Raw genomic sequence first — 21092 nt, 5'->3', positions numbered from 1 at the left:
ATCACTCAGGGTAAATAGGTATCCGAGACAGAGTGCCCACAATGAAGGTCACAGTCTTTTTTATAAAAGTAATCTTTGAAGTGACAGCCCTTTACTTGACTATATACTGTTTGTTGGAAGTGAGTCAATAAATCCAGCACACAGTTAAGGGGAGAGGATTTCACAAGAGCATGAATACCAGTAGGTATGGATCATTAGGGCCATCTTAGAAGCAACCATTGTTTTATTGTTTGGAAAGGTAGTTGGAATTGAGTTATTTTCAATGAAGTTGCTAAATTCTATTTTATGTTTTGAATAGAAAGGTGGAGAAAGCTATTGCATGGTAGCTTTGCTTTCATCTTTCCTGTCCCTTCCTAATATTTGCTCAAACTTGACCATGAATAAGTATTTAGGATATAATAGCTGTAGACTTAAATGACTAGCTTTGTCTTATTCTGTGTCCTTGGTAGAAAGACTTGGGTAAGCTAAACATAAAAAATAATTACAAATAAGCATAGAACAGATCATGAGATACTAGCTAATGATCATAGAGGATGACAGGAATTTAACTGTGATTCGGCACTCTATCTTTTAAAGCAACAAACAGAATTAGTTTGGAATATAAAATTGTGATTATTTAGATATCTTGAAGAGCTATAATTAACTTTTCCCACCTATCTGAATTATACTTAGGCATTGTCCTTTAGATACACTTAGTATATAGCAGCATATTAGTTTTCTGTGTTGTGTAACAAGTTGTCAAAAACTGAACATCTTAAAATCTCATACATTTTTACATTCATTATCTCACTATTTCCATGGGTCAGGATTCCAGGTATAGCTTTTTATGGGTCTCTGCTCAGGGTCTCACAAGACTGCAGTCAAGGTCAAAGCCTCACCTGAAGTTCATGGTCCTCTTCCAAGTTCATTTGGTTATTGGAAAAATTCATTTCCTTGCAGCTGTAACACTTGTAATTGCTTGCTTCTTCAAGGCCAGCAAGAGCATCTCTGGCCTTCGGGATGGTACCAGTTCCTCTTTTAAAGAGCTCACCTGATAAATTCAGGCCCATCCAGGATAATCTCCCTTTTGATTAACTCAGAGTCCTTAATTGCGTCTGCAAAATCTTTTTACTTTTGCCACATTCCATACCATAACATAATCATGGGAGTGATGTCTCATATTCACAGGTCCTGCCCTCACTAAGGAGAGGGACTAAACAGAGGCTTGGGTCATTTTAGAAATCTGCCTATTACGGGCAGATGGCAGTCATTAATATCCAAGTTTTGCTTCTTTTTCCGTGTGTTATGGGCTGAATGTGTCCCTCCACAATTCATATGTTGAAGCCCTAACCTGCAATGTGTTTGGCATTTGGAGGTTGGACTTTTGGTATGTAATTAGAGTTAGATGAGGTCATGAGGGTGAGGCCCCTCAGGATGGGATTAGTATCCTTATGAGAAGAGACACTAGAGAGCTTGCTCTCTCTAAGATATGTGCAGACACAGCAAGAAGGCAGCCTCTGCAAGCCAGGAAGAAGGCTCTTATCAGAACTTAACCATGCTGGTACCCTGTTGGGACTTCAGTCTCCTGAACTGTGAGAAAAGAAGTTTCTGTTGTTAAAGTCATCCAGTTTATGGTACAGGTTGAGTATCCCTTATCTGAAATACTTAAGACCAGAGTGTTTTGGATTTTGGAATATTTGTATCATACATAGTGGTTGAGCATCCCTAATCTAAAACCCTTTAAAATCCCAAATGCTTCAAAATACAAAACTCTTTTGCACATCAACATTATACTCAAAGGAAATGCTCACTGGCACATTTTTCAGATTACATATCTTCAGGTTAGATATGCTCAACCTGTATGTATAATGCAAATATTCCAGAATCTGAAATCCAAAACACTTCTGGTTCGAAGCATTTCAAATAAAGGATACTCACTCACCCTGTATTTTCTTATAGCAGTCTGAGCTAAGACACCATGTGCTTTTATTAAGGAAAAAAAAACTGCAGGGAAATTCCACACATCTGGATTACTCTAGAGTTTGGCCTGTCTTTCCCCAGTCACCCTTGTTATAGCAAATGTTTTAAAGAGAAATTTGGGATTCCTGTGAGTTATGTTACTCTAGGAAACCAGAGAGCATTCCTAGTAGGTCATACAGATTTAGAACCATATAAAGTATTCTTCTCAACCATTTATTTTAAAATAGCTCTAGTAACCCATGCTTTAGATAAACCACATGAACTAGTAATATCACTGGTGCTCAAAGGTAAAATTATATATACTATGTATATTGCTAATGTATAAAAGTAAAAAATTGATAAAGTTGGTCTTTTCTCAACTTGACAGATTTCTTTAGCTCTACTGTTAAGAATTCTCAGCTCACCATTTTGGGTTTTTTTATTTAATTTTTAATTGTGTTTAATATTTCTGCATGGTTTGAAAAGACAAATATTTCTACAAGGCTTCTAACAAGAAAAGTTAAGTCTCTTGTCCCATCTCTCCCCTGCTGATTTTGACTCCACCAGGCTTAAGTTTTGCGTACATTAAATTCTTTTCAATGTTTTAAGTAACATACTAATGCTTTTTGTTTCTTGAGTTTTTTCCCTAGTCTTAGTCTTTATTTGTGGAATTAATATGTGGATGAAGACGGTTTAACTTGCAGGTCCTTTATTTCTAAGAAATTATTTTGCATCATCTCTTAAATAACTTCCTCCCTATTGTTTTTGCTGTTCTTTCATCTGGAACTCCTGTTAATTGGACATTGGACTCTTGAATTGATCCTTCAATTATCTTGTTTTTCCACCTTTTCTTCACTGCTTTTGTCTTTTTCCTTCTTGAGAAATTTCCAAGATTGTCTCAACATTGTCTTCTAGCCCTTATGTAAACTTTGTTAACTAGCCCTTATGTAAACTTTTTTACCTATTTTTAATTGCAAAAGCCCCTTTATTTTCACTCAGAGCATATTTTTGTCTCATACATGCAACATTTTATCTCTATGAGAATATTTATTATTTAAAGTTTTTTGCTTTTTGTTTCTTTCCTCCTCTTCCTTTTCTCCTGTTAGTCTCCTTATCTGCTTTCTTCTTCTCTCCTTTTTGCTTTTTTCTTCATCCTCTTTCTCTTCCTCCTCCTCCTCTTTTCTGGGCCACTTCCTCTTCCTTTTCTCTTTCCTTGCTCTCTGCTTTTTACTTTAGATGTTTTCCTTAGATATCTAGTCATCCCTGGCTGTCTGTTATTTATTTAGCAAGGAACAGTGATTGGAAACTCTCTTTGCTTATGCAGCATATTTTGGCAGTGGGTTTCACTGTAGGGTAATAATGATGTTTTGGGGGGACCCAAGAATGTTAGTCTATAGTATTTTTTTTCCCCACTGATATGCTCAGTTACCTGAAAGAGGGCCTTAGCCTGTTTGTCCTGGGGTTAAGGGGGAAGAGTGAGAGAGAAACCTAGCCATTGTTATTCAGAGAGTCGGGCTGTGAAAGGGCTTGGGGTGATCTCTTGGCTGACTCTTTTCAGTATGTCCCATCTCTCTTCTTTGTAGTCAGATGCTCTACCACTGAGCTATACCCCCAGGCCTCTCTCTTCTTTGCTATGTAAACCTCTTCAGAAAGTTAAGATCCTAACATCTCTCTGGTTCAAATGGGGAGCCCTTGCCTGGTGCGTGAAGTTTAGGCAGGATATGGGATGGGACAGTGGGAGTCTAATTGCTCCTTGTACCAACTTTCCACCAATCTTCGTTACAACTCCCCTCTCTATCCATAAATAAAATGTACCCACACACATGTTCAGTTAATTTTTTTTCAAAGATGTGCAGGTGTTCATATATTTCGCAGTAGTCATTAAAAAAAAGAATCACTACTCATGGAGATTCTAGCTACTTGAATCTGCCCAACTCTTTAGTACACAACTTTCAGAAATCAGCACAATAAAGGCTTCAAGTTTCTTTGATTTAGTCATGCTTTAAAATGAATTAAATGTGTATTCTATTTCTTCTTCTTTTAAATAGTCCCATAAACTGCTGACAGGTAGTGTCTTATTCATCTCTGAGTTTAAGATCAACCAGTTAGGTGCTTTGACATTTCAGTAGTCTCATTCTCTAAGGACGGTGATATTCTAGGGCCTCCTTGAGAAACTAGTGGTAAGTTACTTTGGACCATGGGTACTCTCATAAGCAAGTAAAAGGAAAAAGTGAATAGAAACATTAAAACTTTTTATTGTAAAATATACATGCAATAAAGCACATAAAACACATGTGTACAGTTTAATGAACAAAGCTAACACCATTGAATCGACCCCATAAGACTAATAATATTGTCATACCTGAGAAACTTCCTGTGTTTTCTCCTATCATAACCTATTTTGACTTTTGTGATAATCATTTCTTTGTTTTCCTTTGTAGTTTCACTACACATATATGGATACCTAAAATGTATTAATAGTTTTGCCTGTTTTTGAACTTTACATGATAGTCTCATTTCTATTTCTATATCATTTTATGTCTTCTCACCCTTGCTGGTGTTTGTGAGATTTGAGATTTGTAATCTTCGCCTCTGTTGTTAAGTGTAACAGTGGTTTATTCAGTTTCATTGCTATATAGTATGCTATGGTTGTACATACCACATTCAGTCCATTCTGCTCTGTATATGTATCCTGTGCACGTATGTGTGGACATCTCCAGGTCGTGTGCCTAGGAGTGGAATTGCTACGTCATGGGGATACAATTTCACTAGACTGCCAGTTTTTCAAAGTGTTTGTATTAAAAGACACTTCCACTAGCAGTGTGTAAGAGTTTCAATAGTTGTACTACTTTTCTAACATTTGGTATGTTCAAACTTTTAATTTTTGAAAATATGCAGGGAATCCAGGTATATCACATTGTAGTTTCAATTTTGCATTTCCCTAATTTCTGCAGAGATTGAGTGCCTTTTCATACATTTAGACATTTGTATTTCCTCTTTGTGAGTTCCTATTAAACTACATTTGCCTTTTTTTATGCTAATGATTGTTGTTTTCTTACTGATTTGTAGGATTTCTTTATATAATCTGTTTACCTATCATTTAATTATATGTGTTACAGGTGTCTTTTCCCATTCTGTACTTGTATTTTTACTTTATGTATAATGCTTTATCAACCTTTGCCTTTTTGAGTAGGATTTTTATGTCAAAAAAACTTTTCTGACCTCATAATCATGAAAATATCCTATATTTTAAAAAAGTTCCACAGCTTTTCTTTTCGTATTTGTTCTAGAAATCACCTGGGAATTGATTTTATATGCTTTGAAATAGGAGTTCTATTTTCTCTTTCCCATAAGAAAACCCAATTGCCCCAACACCATATATTATTATTCCACAATTTCCTCACTAATTTTTAGTGCCGCCTTTTCTCTTTGACCTTCAAAATGTGAGTTTCTAAGGTCTTATTTCCTATTCTCTTTGTCCCTTTGGTTTCTAAATGTTTTTATCCCTCCTTTATTCTAATTTTAGGAGAATTTTGGAAGGGAACACAGTACTTTTTCAGTATTACCACATTTAACTTGAAGTCATTTTTAAATCACTATTTAGCCTTAAATATTTTTTTTAAAAAAAAAGATGATGAAAAGATAAAATAAAAAGATAAAAGGCATGATGAATGACCCAGCCACATTTAGCACAGTATTCAGATGAAGAGGTAGCCAGAGGACAGGTGTGTGCATGAGGCTGGCATGGCTGAAATCATTTTGAAGCAAACAAAAAAAGAAAAGAAAACACCTCTAAAAGGACTTTACTGCCTAGTACAATAACACGCAGATGACACTTGGCACACTGAAATATTCTATTTGTTAGGCATCCACTCTTTAAGAGAGTTGTAGAAATGAGGTGTAATTGATAATTAGAGATTATGTATGTATTATGAAAATCAGTCTTGTTACGTTATATTACCATGTAATTAGAACTATTTTAAAGATGTCAATTTAAATGGTCAAATGTAAAGGTTTGATTCTTAAAGAAACCACAAGTAACTTCATTTATGTAGAATATTCAAATAGATAAAATAACATATTCCATAATTGCTTCATAAAGTAAACTTTACTTGGCTAAGGTTAGATAGGATAACCATGATTATAACTTTTATCTGATTTTTGTTACTATTCTGCCTTCATTGTAAAGAAAATATATAGTCATGGTTTGAGAAGTATCTGGTTCCATGGACCATGAAGGTTTTGGTCTTATTTATAATTAAATATAAATTATGTCTTGGATTATTTTTATTGTATTACATACATTTTAAGTAGTTATGATTAAATATGTCTTAACCCCTTTTTATTTTACAGTTGTTTTAATTAGTTCTTCCATTTAATCCTTTGGCATTTCATGGCTTTCTGTAATCTCTTCAACAAAGAAGTTACCAGTAGCTGAGAGTTACAAGGCTGCCTGTACAGTGGGATACACATCAAATAGTCTTTGAATTTGCCAGCTAGTGACTGCTTACTTCTCTGTTGTTGCAATACTTTATTATTGTGTTTTGTCATGGTCTATTGCAGAAAACATTAGTTAAGAGTTCCTGTTTTCTAAAGGTTGATAAGTTTTGAATGAAAAATGCTAGGTTGTACGCGAACATATTTGAAATTTCACAATTTCCAGACATCCAGTTGATTCAGAAATGATTAACGACACATAGGCCTTTGAAAAGTCACAATTCAGTAGATCTTTGAAGTTTTGCAAATGATTGTTTTCTTGATTTGAATTGTGAGACTATTTCATCCAAAAGTTTTCTACCTGGGAAAAAATTGGATGAAGGACATGGGAATGAGTGGGTTAAAGATATTTCACAAGTAGGGATTGGTGAGTCAGCCAGCCCTGAGTGGTTGATGGTTCAACTTTATAATTTATATACCTTTAAAAGCTGTTTTTGATGATGGGTCCTATGATTGCATAGAATATGAATATTCTGCATTTTCTTAATTGACATTTCAAGTTGGTTGATGCTCAGTGCATTTTATTATTCACAAGAATCATAAGGTAGGGATTATTTTCTTCCCAAGGAAGATTATTTTCTTTCTAAAGAAGTAGAAGCCTGTGGGTTCCCCTAGTCAGTGATAGAGTTTCGATTCACAGCCAGATTTATCTGACTTGAAATTGTATATCCTTTACACTGAATTTTTGGTCTTCATGATAGAACTAGGTTCCAGTTTTCAACCTTCCTGTTGGGACAAGTAATTTAATTTGTCTTTGTTGCTTTACTTTCTGTTTGCAAATCGGGCATGCTCTTTACATCATTCTGTTAATCAAAAGCTTTAAGTAGTATTTTTAAATACTTTGAAATAGTTAAAAAATAGTATTATAAGATGTTATATATAATTAACATGATTTTATAGAGTTTTCTTCTTAAGAATTCAAAGAGCTTTGGTTTAATATCTATGCATTATCCCTGTGGTGGTGTAGAGGACAATGAAGTTCTTTTTCTTAACAGGAAATTTAAGCATAGAGAAGGTTCTGTAAATTGCTTCTTCCCCTCCCAGCCATTTGACGGAGGTAGAGTGGTGAAGGGGGAATTGAGGTATCATTGATATTTAAGAACTAACAATCTGAGCAGTTTAATGAAGTAGTGTATGCTGAAAGCACTTTATAGACTGAAGCATTGTATAAATAAAAGGTATTCTTCTAGTTGAAGCATCTTATTTATGGGCAAGAAAAAAAGAAGCTATAAGGATATTAAGTTATTAGAGTATTAAAATGTTGCTCTAGTATTATCCAAGTTGAGCTATTAGAGTAGAATTAAAATACTTTTTTCTCAGTAGTGTATCACTGGAATTGAGAACAATGTGTGAATGAACAATTTACCTTTTTTCCTATAGATTCCTGCAAGCTGGACAAATCCCTCAGGCAAATATCATATTGGCATAAAAAATGGTTATGACTTCTACCCTAAGGCTCTCAAGGAAAGGATACAGGTAATATACAACCTGGTATCAATGACTTGTATATTTTCTTCCTCAGGTTTTATTTCTACTGAAGAAAAAGGAATTTTTCATAAAATCTTATTTAGGGGGCCAAATGGCTTTCAAACAATGATTGCTTAAGGATTCTGTTTAATGGAATGTTATCCATTTAAATTAGTGGTTCTTAATCTTGAATACATGGATAAGCTTAGGGAATCTATAAGCACACTGAAATTATATTCAAATTTTTAGGCACTTGTGTTTTTCTGGGAGATAGGATATAGCTTTCATTGGATTTTTAAAGGACTTACTTGAAAAAAGCTAAAGACACTTGATTTAAAGTCCAGACCTCCTTATTTCTGTTCCTAGAGTTTCCATGATAATTTGTCTTTTTTTTTTCTGTTTAGCCTTCTTCCTCCCAGTTAGTCATCATTCAGTATTAAGAAGGGGTTAATCAGACCTAAACTGCTGAAGTGTAAGAAACAAGTTTGTCATTAGAAAGATAGGAGTTATAAGTAGAGCAGTAAGGAGCCTGATTTAAGACAGTGCTTGCTATTCAATAGAACTTTTCTGTGATGATGGAAAATATTTGAAGTGTTCAGTGTCTGCTCTATTATGGTAGACACCAGCCACAGTAGCTGTTGAAAACTTGAAATATGGCTAGTAGGATGAAGGAATTAAAATTTTAATCTTATGTAATATTTTTAAATTTAAACAGCAACATGTTGCTAGTGGCTACCATATTGCACAGTGCCTCTTCAGTAGCACTAGTAGCTGGTACAAGTCCAGGGTTTCAACTGTAAGGTAAGGTGTAATCCTTGAGAATAAATGAGACTTGTGGGCCCTTTCGTATGATCCCAGTATTGTTATATTATTTCCTTACCCAGAGGTCTATAAACCATAAGAAGTTACTCAGTAGATTACATATTTAACCTTTATTGGTCAGTTTCAATGCCTGCAACTTAACTTTCATTGGATACTATATTGTTTTTTAAATTTCTGGCTGAAATACACAGATAGCATTATTATGCACTGTATTAAATTTAATCAACTGCATTGACAAGGTACAGTTAGCATGCAGATAAAAGTGAAAGTTGACTCTTTGTTTAGATTAGCTGAATTGATTATTGTATTAATACTGGAAAGGATTCCTTTAAGTAGCAAACTTCCATTGGGAGTCACCATGAATCAAAGACACTGGAAATAAAGGTTAAGGCCAATTTTAGTAACACAGAACTCTATCATTCAAAGACGATGGAAAAAAAATAACCTCAAGAGGGAGGAAGTCGAAGAAGCTTGCATATTGGTGCAGTTGCAGTTGTATTCTAGTCCTGGGCTTGCCCTTGGCTTATGACACTTTTCAATTTTGTATGGGCCCAGAATATAGTATTTTCTTATTTTCAATGACTGGAAATTTAATCAGTTTTCTGGTGGGGTACTGTGTATTCTTGGTAAAAGGAAGGATTTAAATTGGGAAATATGATATATGGAAAAATACATTTGGATGTGTCTTGGTAAACGTCTTAAAACCTAGGTATAATGAATTAACTAATTTTTAATAGTTGATCTACTGCTTTATCTACTTAATTAGAAACACTTTTTAAAAATCTCTATGAGGATGGTGTAGCATCACAACTGGTAACAAGATCCACATATAAATAACTGTCTAGGTTTACCTGAATATTTTTCAGCCTAATTGTAAGGTAATTTTTCTGTCCCTGCAGAAAGAACGGAAGGAAAAGATCTGGGACCCTGTTCACAGAGTGGCCCTTGCAGAAGCCTGTAGAAAACAGGAAGAATTTGATGTCACCAACAATGGCTCTTCTCAAGTTGGTGCTAGTCGCTTTTATTTAAACATTATCACACAACCATATTATCATAGAGTGCTTAGAGAATGAATAGTCTGTATTTTTACTAGTTTTCTTTTTTCACAAATTTTCTTTTAAGTTGGTTAATTTTACTAATTTGTCCTTTATTATTTATCCTGAAGTCAATTTACATATGTATTTATCCATTTTTTAAAACTTAATTAGCACATAATACAGATAGGGTAAAAGTGCATAAGTCATAGGTGTATAGTTAAAAATTCTGTCATGTAAGCTATACCTGAAATCCCTTCCTTTCTTCATCATTTCTCCCTTCCTCCTCTCCAAAGACAGCCACTGTCCTGACTTATAATATTATAGAGTGATTTTGACTATTTTGAATTTTGTAAAATAAAACCATACAGTATCCCTTTATTCATAGTTTGTTTTGCACAATATTATGTTATGATACTCATCCATGTTGTGTAGAGTATTGAATTTTTCATTGCTTTATAATATTCTGTTGTATGGGTGCACCACAATTTATTCTGCAGATTGCTGTTTGCTTTCTTTTCAATTTTTTTTTTTTTTTTTTTTTTTGAGACAGAGTCTCGCTTTGTTGCCCAGGCTAGAGTGAGTGCCGTGGCGTCAGCCTAGCTCACAGCAACCTCAAACTCCTGGGCTCAAGCGATCCTCCTGCCTCAGCCTCCCGAGTAGCTGGGACTACAGGCATGCGCCACCATGCCCGGCTAATTTTTTATATATATATCCGTTGGCCAATTAATTTCTTTCTATTTATAGTAGAGACGGGGTCTCGCTCTTGCTCAGGCTGGTTTTGAACTCCTGACCTTGAGCAATCTGCCCGCCTCGGCCTCCCAAGAGCTAGGATTACAGGCATGAGCCACAGCGCCCGGCCGTCTTTTCAATTTTTGACTGTTAAGAATAATGCTATTTTGGCCGGGCGCTGTGGCTCACGCCTGTAATCCTAGCTCTTGGGAGGCCGAGGCGGGCGGATTGCTCAAGGTCAGGAGTTCGAAACCAGCCTGAGCAAGAGCGAGACCCCGTCTCTACTATAAATAGAAAGAAATTAATTGGCCAACCGATATATATATATAAAATTAGCCGGGCATGGTGGCGCATGCCTGTAGTCCCAGCTACCCGGGAGGCTGAGGCAGAAGGATCACTCGAGCCCAGGAGTTTGAGGTTGCTGTGAGCTAGGCTGACGCCACGGCACTCACTCTAGCCTGGGCAACAAAGCGAGACTCTGTCTCAAATAAAAATAAAAAAAAAAAAAAAAAAAAAAAAAAAGAATAATGCTATTTTAAACATTTGGTGGGTCCTAAAGTGGTTATACCAGTTTATATTCCCACAAGAAGTATATGAAAATTCCTGTTGTTCTGCACCCTTGGCATTAAATTTTTTTGAATCAGTTTATAAGATGAACATAATGTCTTGGTGTTTATTATGAAAATATAATATGTGCTAGTTGCAGCAACTTTGGACAACACAAGTGTGCAAAGTAGCAAGTGAAAAGACTTCATAATGCCAGCCCCTGAGATGATCAACACAACTTGGTGTTTATCCTTCTAAATTGTTCTTTTAATGCATGCATGTAACTTTCCTTAATCAAAAATGGAATCATGTTAGCAGTTCTTAGCTCTGGCTACTATTAGAATCACATGGAGAGCTTTAAAAACTGCCAGTGCTTCTGTTCTATAGAGGAATTAAATTAAAACCTTATGGAACAGGGAAGCATTTTTAAAACTCCCCAGGAGCTTTAACTAATGTGCAGCTGGGATTGAGAACCACTCGCCTGTATATACCAACATACAAGTTTAACTTTTATTTACTTAATCTATGTATATCATCCTTTTTAAGCACCTGTGCAATTTTCCATTACATCAATATTTATACTTCAGACTCTCACTGTTAGATACATTAAATGTAGTATTTTAGGTGTTACATATATAGCTAACTTTATAATAAAGAAATACCTGAATTTCATTATTCAATTTATTACATTTTATATACCAATAATGTCTATATAATTGGCTATTTCCTTTAAGGAGGAGTAAACATTGCCTATATTGAATACATAAAAATGAAGCAATACAAGATTTTTAGAGCATGTGAAAATCAGTTTTTGTCCACTTAGCACTATTTAGGTGAATGTAGAGCAATCTAATACAGTATGTGGTTATCAAAAAAACTTAGGTCAAAGCATATTAAATTGCCTTATTTTAGGTCAAAAACAGTTAAATAATAGCAATTTGCTATGATTCAACTTAATACATTTTATAACTATAAGTGTTTTTAAAGGGGGTTTCAAAATACTTTATTTTCACTCAACATTAGACCTCATGGTCCTCGTTTTCAAACATACAGGTTTATACTCTTTGGTTCATGCTGATATGTGGAATTGATACTGAGGGGCTGGTCGTTTCCAAATCACCTGAAATATTTAAAAAATAATTCAGATTTCTGGGCTTTATTCCCTAATATTTTGATTTAATAATTGGGAGCAACACATAGAATCTTTTTAATAGCCTTTCAAATGATTGTGATTTGCAGTGAAGTTTGGTACACTGGCCAAGATAATCATCCTGTCCTACCAGTTTGTGACAGCCTCAGAGGATTATCATAAAGATGAGTAACTTGCTCAGAATTGCACAGCTAATATGTGGCTGAACTGGAATTTGAATCCACATTTCTTAGCTCTAGGATAATACTCATACCACATTATTCTTAGAGAGAAAATAGATTTTAAACAATATTAAGTGCTGTTAAGTTGGCTAACATTTTCTGTAAATGGCCAGATAGTAAATATTTTCAGCACTATCTGTTATGACTACTCAGCACTACCCTTGTATCATGAAAACATAGGCAATATGTAACTGAATGTGCATGGTTGTGTTCCATTAAAACTTCATTTATACAACCATGTCACAGGCTAGATTTGGCCCATATACCATGATTTGTCAACCCCTGCTGGATCTTAAAACAGTAATATAGTGAATCTAGATGTGTTTTTTGTTGTTTTAGACTATAATTGGGTGTCTTTTAGGACAGTGGTCTTCAGTCTTTTTGACACCAGGGACCAGTTTCATGGAGGACAATTTTTCCAGGGACCAGAGTTGGGGACAGTGTGTGATGCAGAGCTCAGATGTTGTTGTTCAGCCCATTTCCTAGTGGGCTGTGGCCTGGATGGTGGAGACTACAGTTTTAAGGGGTTTAATATATTATTTGTCTCAATGTCAGTATTTCTTTGCTTTTATACCTGCCAACTTATTCTCTGTTTAAACCTGCCATTTTCTGTCATAATTATTTGAATACCTAACTTAGATGTTTTGATACTGTAGGTTAGAGAACTATTTTGGAGGGGTAACACTTGATAGGGCCACTTGTTGTCCAGTTTGTACGTAATCTTATTTTGAAGCACTTGCTTTATTCACAACCACAGAGCTAAAATAAAAGTTTTACTTACGCCCATTAAACTTTTCTATATATTTAACTTAGCAGATTCTAAAAGAGGTAAAACAGTTCATGGTTTTTATTTATTTGGGTTCTTAAGAAATAAATTTGAGATGAGAAAGGTTCTAATATAAAAATCTAAGTCAATAGATAACCTAGTTCATAGCAATTTTATTTCAGAGATACTTTAAGAAATGAGGCCGGGAGCAGTGGCTCACGCCTGTAATCCTAGCAGTCTGGGAGGCCAAGGCGGGCAGATCGCTCGAGGTCAGGAGTTCAAAACCAGCCTTAGCAAGAGCAAGACCCCGTCTCTACTATAAATAGAAAGAAATTAATTGGCCAACTAATATATAGAGAAAAAATTAGCGGGGCATGGTGGCGCATGCCTGTAGTTCCAGCTGCTCGGGAGGCTGAGGCAGTAGGATTGCTTGAGCCTAGGAGTTTGAGGTTGCTGTGAGCTAGGCTGGCGTCACGGCACTCACTCTAGCCTGGGCAACAAAGCGAGATCTGTCTCATAAAAAAAAAAAGAAATGAGTTATACAAATTACAGATATGTGACCAACACATAGCACAGTGTCTTGACCAAAGCAGGCCAAGCAAGTCACTGAATGAGATTGAGTTATAGAAGTATTTTTTAATGTTTAATATATTAATTGACATCTGCTTCATTAAATTGAACTATAAGTTGTATAAATACAAGAAAATTTTCTTATATTTTTGTGGGACAAGATGATTTTGCTTTGGGGCAACATTGTATCATTGTTTATATATTAATACAGCTTTCTGAAGCACAAAATATACTGATGTTAATCTCTTTTCTAAATTGATTTAGACAAATAAACTAATCAAGGAAGAGCTTCAAAGTCAAGTGGAATTGCTAAATTCTTTTGAGAAAAAATATAGTGATCCTGGCCCTGTGTATGACTGCTTAGTATGGCATGATGGCGAAACCTGGAGGTAAACTTCATCTCTATCATAGATCTTCATTTGAAAATGTTTTTATCTACTCTGATGAACATTAAACCCTCAGAGCTGCACAGATTTTTGCTTTATGTGATATTAACACTCAGAAAAATTATTTGAAAATCCAGTTGGCTTTTGGGTAGTTTTGGATAAGCCTCTTGAATTTCTTTTAGTCATTTTTTTTTTACTCTAAACCTGACCTTTATCTGTCTTAAACTTATTTCATTAACCAGATATTAGCAGGTTGACCATTGGTATATATGGGGATGTTCCTAATTGAAGCTGGACAATTTGGAAAGTAACTGCAAGTGAATATTACAAAGAAAGCATTAATTGCAGATATTTTAAGACCAAAGGAGGAATGTTGAAGATTTATAAATGGAGATAGGGTTGCTTAGTTGAAGCGAGGCAGTATAATGGCTAAGAGCCTAGTCTGCGAGTTGGAATCCTAGGTGTATGACCTTGAACACATCATTTAAACCTCTGTTAGCCTGTTTGCTCATCTGTTAATTGGGGTAATAAAAGTACTTACAGGGTTTGTGAAAATTAAATTTGATGTTTTCAGACATAGTAAGCACTCAGTAAATGGAAGCTATTAACTGCTGCTGCTGTTTCTACTACTACAACTGCTAATAATATGATTTATACCAACTTACCCATCATGTACATTTTTCAGTTTCTTTCTTAGTGGCTTGTGTGCTGCAGTTATATGGCTTGGAGTTGGTTAGTGTATCTTCTTTTTTTTTTTTTTTTTTTTTTTGAAACAGAGTCTTACTCTGTTGCCCAGGCTAGAATGCCGTGGCGTCAGCCTAGCTTACAGCAACCTCAAACTCCTAGGCTCAAGCAATCCTACTGCCTCAGCCTCCTGAGTAGCTGGGGCTACAGGCATGCACCACCATCCCTGGCTAATTTTTTCTGTATATTTTTAGTTGGCCACTTAATTTATTTCTATTTTTAGTAGAGATGGGGTATCACTCTTGCTCAGGCTGGTTTCGAACTCCTGACCTCGAGTGATCCACCCACCTCGGCCTCCCAGAGTGCTAGGATTACAGGCATGAGCCATCGCACCTGGCCAAGTGTATCTTCTTCAGTTGATCTCTGTATGAAAACAGGAAGATGTTCTTAACAGATATTTAGCCATATGTGTATTTTAGAATTTCTTCAGTAAACTAGGGGAACCCTTCTTAAAACTGGTAATCAAAAATTATTTGAGTTTGAGTTCTTGCTCATATGCAGTGAATTGTTTCACAAGATGTGGCAGAATATAATGTAACTACTTAATTACTGCTCTCAGATTGTTCACCTTTATGATGCACCCATTTTAAAGGAGGGTTCTCCTCCCATGAATCTGGGTGCTAACTCATCTGTGATCAAAGTTATATGAAATGACCAATTGAATGAGAAATCCCTACTCCATTTGTGACTGAAGGTACTAATAAAAATATCTACATATGACTATTTCAGTCTAGATGACATTAAATATTAATGCAGTTTTTGTATGTATTCAAGTATGTTGTTTTGGCATGTGTAGGTGCAAACATACTTTGAAAAATTTATTTCCAAAAGCTTTATACAGAAAGTTTCGATCACAGTGTTTGTAGTATTAAAAAGTTGTTCAGATGTATAGTTTAATGAATCTTGTGGTATCTACTATGTGGTGATATAGTCACTCCAAGTTGATAAGGCTTGGTTGAGTTTTAGTGTGGGAGAGGAGAGAAGGTTAAATGTGAAGAAAATGCTAAAGATGAAACTGAGTATATGTGGTAAAGTATATTACAAAGGCCTTAAAAAGAAAAAATACTAAAATATTAGGGATTGGGTAGTCAGGCGATAAGTGGTTTCATTTAAAGTGTTTCCTCCAAGTTCTGAAAGCACTGTAGTTATGTTACTGTGTCCTAACAGAAGGAAATGGTGTCCAGGTGCCAGTGTGTATTTCCAGAAGGTTTCATTGATCTTCAAGGGAGTTGATAAAGTGATTCACTTGTAGCAGTTTGTTGATGACTACTCTTAAGACTTTTTTAAAGAACTTTTGTATTGGAAATAAAATTTAATCACACATTAAGTAAAATAAAATCTGAAATCCCAGAGTAACATTTTGGAAAATTTTATTATAATCATTAGTGAAAAATACAGCAGAATCATACTTTGAGGGGCTTAACTTTTTTGCATGAAAACAGTGTATCCTGCCGGGCGCGGTGGCTCACGCCTGTAATCCTAACACTCTGGGAGGCTGAGGCGGGTGAATTGCTCGAGGTCAGGAGTTCGAAACCAGCCTGAGCAAGAGCAAGACCCCATCTCTACTATAAATAGAAAGAAATTAATTGGCCAACTAATATAATATAGAAAATTAGCTGGGCATGGTGGCGCATGCCTGTAGTCCCAGCTACTCGGGAGGCTGAGGCAGAAGGATTGCTTGAGCCCAGGAGTTTGAGGTTGCTGTGAGCTAGGCTGACGCCACGGCACTCACTCTAGCCTGGTCAACAAGCGAGACTGTCTCAAAAAAAAAAAAAAAAAAAAAAAAAAGAAAACAGTGTATCCCGTAGGACTTTGATCTCAGACTTAGGTCCAATTTTTTTTTTTTTTCATATTATGGGGGTACAAACACCTTGGTTACATAAATTGCTTTTGCAACACCCGAGTCAGAGCTATAAGTGTGCCCATCCCCCAGACAGCGTGCACCACACCCATTAGGTGTGAGTTTACCCATCCCCTCCAGGCCCCTCCCCAACTCCCCGACACCTGATCAATGTTACTTCCATATGTATGCATAAGTTTTGATCAGTTAGTACCAATTTAATGGTGAGTACATGTGGCATTTGTTTTTCCATTCCGGTGATACTTCATCCTGGCTCCAGCTCCATCCAGGATAATACAGGAGGTAGTTCACTAATTGTTTTTATGGCTGAGTAGTACTCCATGGTATACATATACCATGTTTTATTAATCCACTCATGTATCAGTGAGCACTTGGGTTGTTTCTACATCTTTGCAATTGTGAATTGTGCTGTTATAAATATTTGAGTGCTGATGTCTTTTTTATAGAATTTTTTTTGTCCTTTGTGTAAATACCCAGTAGTGTGATTGCTGGATCAAATGATAATTCTACTTTTAACTCTTTGAAATATCTCCATAGTACTTTCTTTTTTTTTTTTTTTTTTTTTTTTTTTTTTTTTGAGACAGAGTCTCGCTTTGTTGCCCAGGCTAGAGTGAGTGCCGTGGCGTCAGCCTAGCTCACAGCAACCTCAAACTCCTGGGCTCAAGTGATCCTTCTGCCTCAGCCTCCCTGGTAGCTGGGACTACAGGCATGCGCCACCATGCCCGGCTAATTTTTTTTTATATATATATCAGTTGGCCAATTAATTTCTTCCTATTTATAGTAGAGACGGGGTCTCGCTCTTGCTCAGGCTGGTTTCGAACTCCTGACCTTGAGCAATCCGCCCGCCTCAGCCTCCCAAGAGCTAGGATTACAGGCGTGAGCCACAGCGCCCGGCCTCCATAGTACTTTCCATAGAGGTTGTACTAGTTTGCAGTCCCACCAGCAGTGTAGGAGTGTTTATATCTCTCCACATCCACACCAACATTTGTTGTTTTTGGACTTTTTGATAAAAGCCATTCTTACTGGAGTTAAGTGATATCTCATTGTGGGTTTGATTTGCATTTCCCTGATGATTAAACATGTTCAGCATTTTTTCATATGTTCGTTAGCCATTTGTCTTACCTTTTGAAAAGTTTCTTTTCATGTCCTTTGCCCACTTTTTGTTAGGGTTGTTTGATTTTTTTCTTGCTGATTTTCCTGAGTTCTATATAGATTCTAGTTACCAGCCCTTTATTGGATGCAAATATTTTCTCCCTAGAGAAATGGTAGGTTGTCTATTTGCTCTAATGATAATTTCCTTGGCTGTGCAGAAGCTTTTAATTTGATCAGGTCCCATTTATTTATTTTTATTGTTGCTGTGATTGCTTTTGGGGTCATCTTCATAAATTGTTTGCCTATGCTGGTGTTTATAAGAGTTTTTCCAACATTTTCTTCTAAAATTCTTGTGATTTCGTGCCTCAGGTTTGAGTTTGTTATCCATTGGGAATTGATTTTTGTGAGTGGTGAGAGGTGTGAGATCCAAGATTTTTGAGAAGAATCTTGACGATCCCATGGTACCTAAGGTGAATCTATCTGTGTCTGCAAGTGTTCTCATTTCTTATTTCAGAAATGCCAGCTGTTCTTAGGGGAGATAGTGACCTATTCTTTAAGTACCTTGGGTTTTTGTTTTGTTTTATTTTGGTTTTTGTAAGGAATGTCCAGTCTGCTCTCATCCTGCCACATTTGTAGCAATCTTAACCCATATCTCTTCACTTCACAGGTAACCCAGTGTAATTCCACTTTGAGTATTTGTCAGGTTTGTATACTGTCAGACTCCCTGTCACTCAAAATACAGAAAATACTGGTTGAGAGAAACAGTATTTACAGAGTATTACAAAAAAGAAAGGCTATTAACTGTTTTCTTTTCTGTGCTGTTTTGACCTTGTTTATGTTGTGTTTGCTTTGAGATTCATGATGAAAGCTGTGGATTCTTTCCATAGAAAATGGGCAAAGAAATGTGTGGAAAATATCAAGAAATTTATAAAACATCATCCCCTCCTCCTATTCCTCCCCACTTTCACACATATTCTATCTATGAGCCTCATTTTCATATTCCCTTTCTCTGTAATTCTAATGACTACTCTTTGAATTAGGCCAGTCAGACCTTCAGAAAGCTATAAGCTTCTACTGCATTCATATTTGCCATATGTAGAGTTATTTAGTGAAGTAATTAATAATTTGTTTTGATGTAATGCTTGTGTTGCATCTTGATGGCAATTAATAAGAAACTGACCTATGAAGTGTGTCACTGTATTTGCTGTAAGAATGTTATTAAAGATGTTGATTTCACTGTTTCTTTCATCATTGGGCAAATATTTATTGAGTACCTTCTTCATAGCAGGAAAACTCTGTAGAAGCTACTCCATGGACCCTAGACTCTATGAAAGTGTGTGTGTATTGGCAACATCTGAATGAGTCTAGGAAGTCTCAGGAAGGAATTCCCAGAAATAACATCATAAGTTTAGACTTGAAGGATTAGTATAGTTAGCTAAGCAAAGAGAGTAGGAAAGGGTGTGGAAGGTTTAGGGAAAAGATCCAGAGAATATTAGTGGAAACTCTGAGAAGTTTGTTGTAGCCACAGAGGGTATGATGGGAAGAGGAGGTAAGGGAGGTAAGTAGATTGTGAGGAAACTTGCTGTGGAGTTTCAATGCCGAGAGCCATTAGAAGACATGGAAGATCTTTGGGATATGGGACTATGTAGTTAGATGGGTTAAGGGAAGAGAGAGGACATCATAGATGCCTCCAGAATGGATGCTGGCCAATTACAGATATTTTAGAGCCACATGTGCTACTCCCTATAGCATATGGAAGAATTAGTGGCATACATTTTTACTTATTAACCTCAGTCCTGATTACATTTGCTACGCTACTTGTTTTCTCTTTGCCTCATTTTTCCCATAAGTGTTTAGTTTCTTACACCTTGGTATATTCTATGTCTTTAGAAACACCATCAATCATTTTAGAATATCACATTAAGGTATGCATAAAAACAAACTTTCAGGGATCCATCTTTCCAAACTCTCATAGTTTGTTAATGAAACATATACTTCTTTCTTTATGATAAATTCCCTCTCTGTAAGAAGGTAGCAGAGAAAACTGTTACATGATTTTTAGGAAGGTAAGAAAATTGATAAATTTTGATATCCCCTTTTCTTTTTGATTAACAGAGCCTGCATTGATTCTAATGAAGATGGGGACTTGAGTAAATCTACTGTATTGAGAAATTACAAAGAGGCCCAAGAATATGGCTCTTTTGGCACAGCTGAGATGTTGAATTACTCTGTTAATATATATGATGATGGAAACCTGCTCTCCATTGTGACTAGTGGAGGTATTCTCTTTCACATTCACTAAAGAGAGATATATTTATGAGGTGGTAAGATGATTAATTCTATAGCCCAGAGCAAACTTAGAGAAAATTTTAGTCTAGAGATCCTAACTAAAGGACTGTGTCTGGAATCATAGATGTGATTTGATTCACTATTAAGGTGTTGTTTTTTTAAAGCCATAACCATGTAGGATCCATTCCAAGAATATGAGCATGGTCTAACATCAGAAAATCCATTAAGATAATTCATCATGTGAGCAGTAATTTTACTTCCAAATATTAACCCTTGAGAGTTTCACCCCTGAGTACAGAGATTCTGATAAAAGGATCCTTGTTACAGTGTTCTGTGCAAATTCCAAAAAGTTGGAAACTACCTAAATACTACTAACCAAAAAGAATATTTTTAAAAATAATTGTATGTTAATCTTACAGTGAAATACAATTGTCACTTGGTATCTGTGGGGGAATGGGTTCCATGACCTCCCTCAGATACCAAAATCTGAAGATGCTCCAGTCCCTGATATAAGTGGCATATTTGCATGTAACCTACACACATGAAAGTTCCCAGTATGAAAGTCCCCATCATGCTTTTCCCTAATCAGTAACCTACCCCCTTGCCCCCAAAGTTGACTAGTATCCTGATTTCTGTCACCATGTTAGTTTGGACCATATGATGTTGCTGTTTCTGTTGTCAGAAATGATAAAATAGTTTCATGTGTGTAGCGTTTTTCATTTATGTAAATGAATTCAGTATATATGCTTTTGTGTGTGACTTTTTTGTGAGCTTCATCTCATAGTGCATAGAAGTAGTTCATATGCATTGCTCAGTTCTATGAATCAGTATGCCATGTAGCCATTTACTATTAATGGATCTTGAGGTTATTTTAAGTTTTTGAATTTATGTTATAAGTAATGCTGCCATGAACATTTTCATGGATGTCTTAGTTACATGTGCATGCATTTTGGGGGAGGGAGGTGTAGCTAGAGGTG

At 35.9% G+C, this 21092-nt stretch overlaps 1 protein-coding gene across 6 annotated transcripts in view; it reads left to right on the top strand.

The window, feature by feature from the left end:
* TPP2 (tripeptidyl peptidase 2) overlaps positions 1–21092 on the top strand; it is a 71946-nt gene that overhangs the window by 6458 nt on the left and 44396 nt on the right. For all 6 annotated transcript variants that reach the window (XR_012922417.1, XM_076009292.1, XM_012751986.3 and 3 more), the window contains exons 3-6: positions 7816–7911; positions 9624–9728; positions 14008–14132; positions 19942–20105. Coding sequence is in view for 5 of the 6 variants with exons in the window: in XM_076009292.1 (XP_075865407.1) it covers positions 7816–7911; positions 9624–9728; positions 14008–14132; positions 19942–20105 (490 nt within the window). In the remaining variant the exon portion in view is untranslated. The remainder of the gene's footprint in view (positions 1–7815; positions 7912–9623; positions 9729–14007; positions 14133–19941; positions 20106–21092) is intronic.

This window comes from Microcebus murinus, chromosome 13 (genome assembly GCF_040939455.1).
Source record: "Microcebus murinus isolate Inina chromosome 13, M.murinus_Inina_mat1.0, whole genome shotgun sequence".
Classification (NCBI taxonomy): Eukaryota; Metazoa; Chordata; class Mammalia; order Primates; family Cheirogaleidae; genus Microcebus; species Microcebus murinus.
The sequence above is the reverse complement of the archived record's forward strand: the minus strand, read 5'-3'. Positions and strand labels throughout refer to the sequence as shown.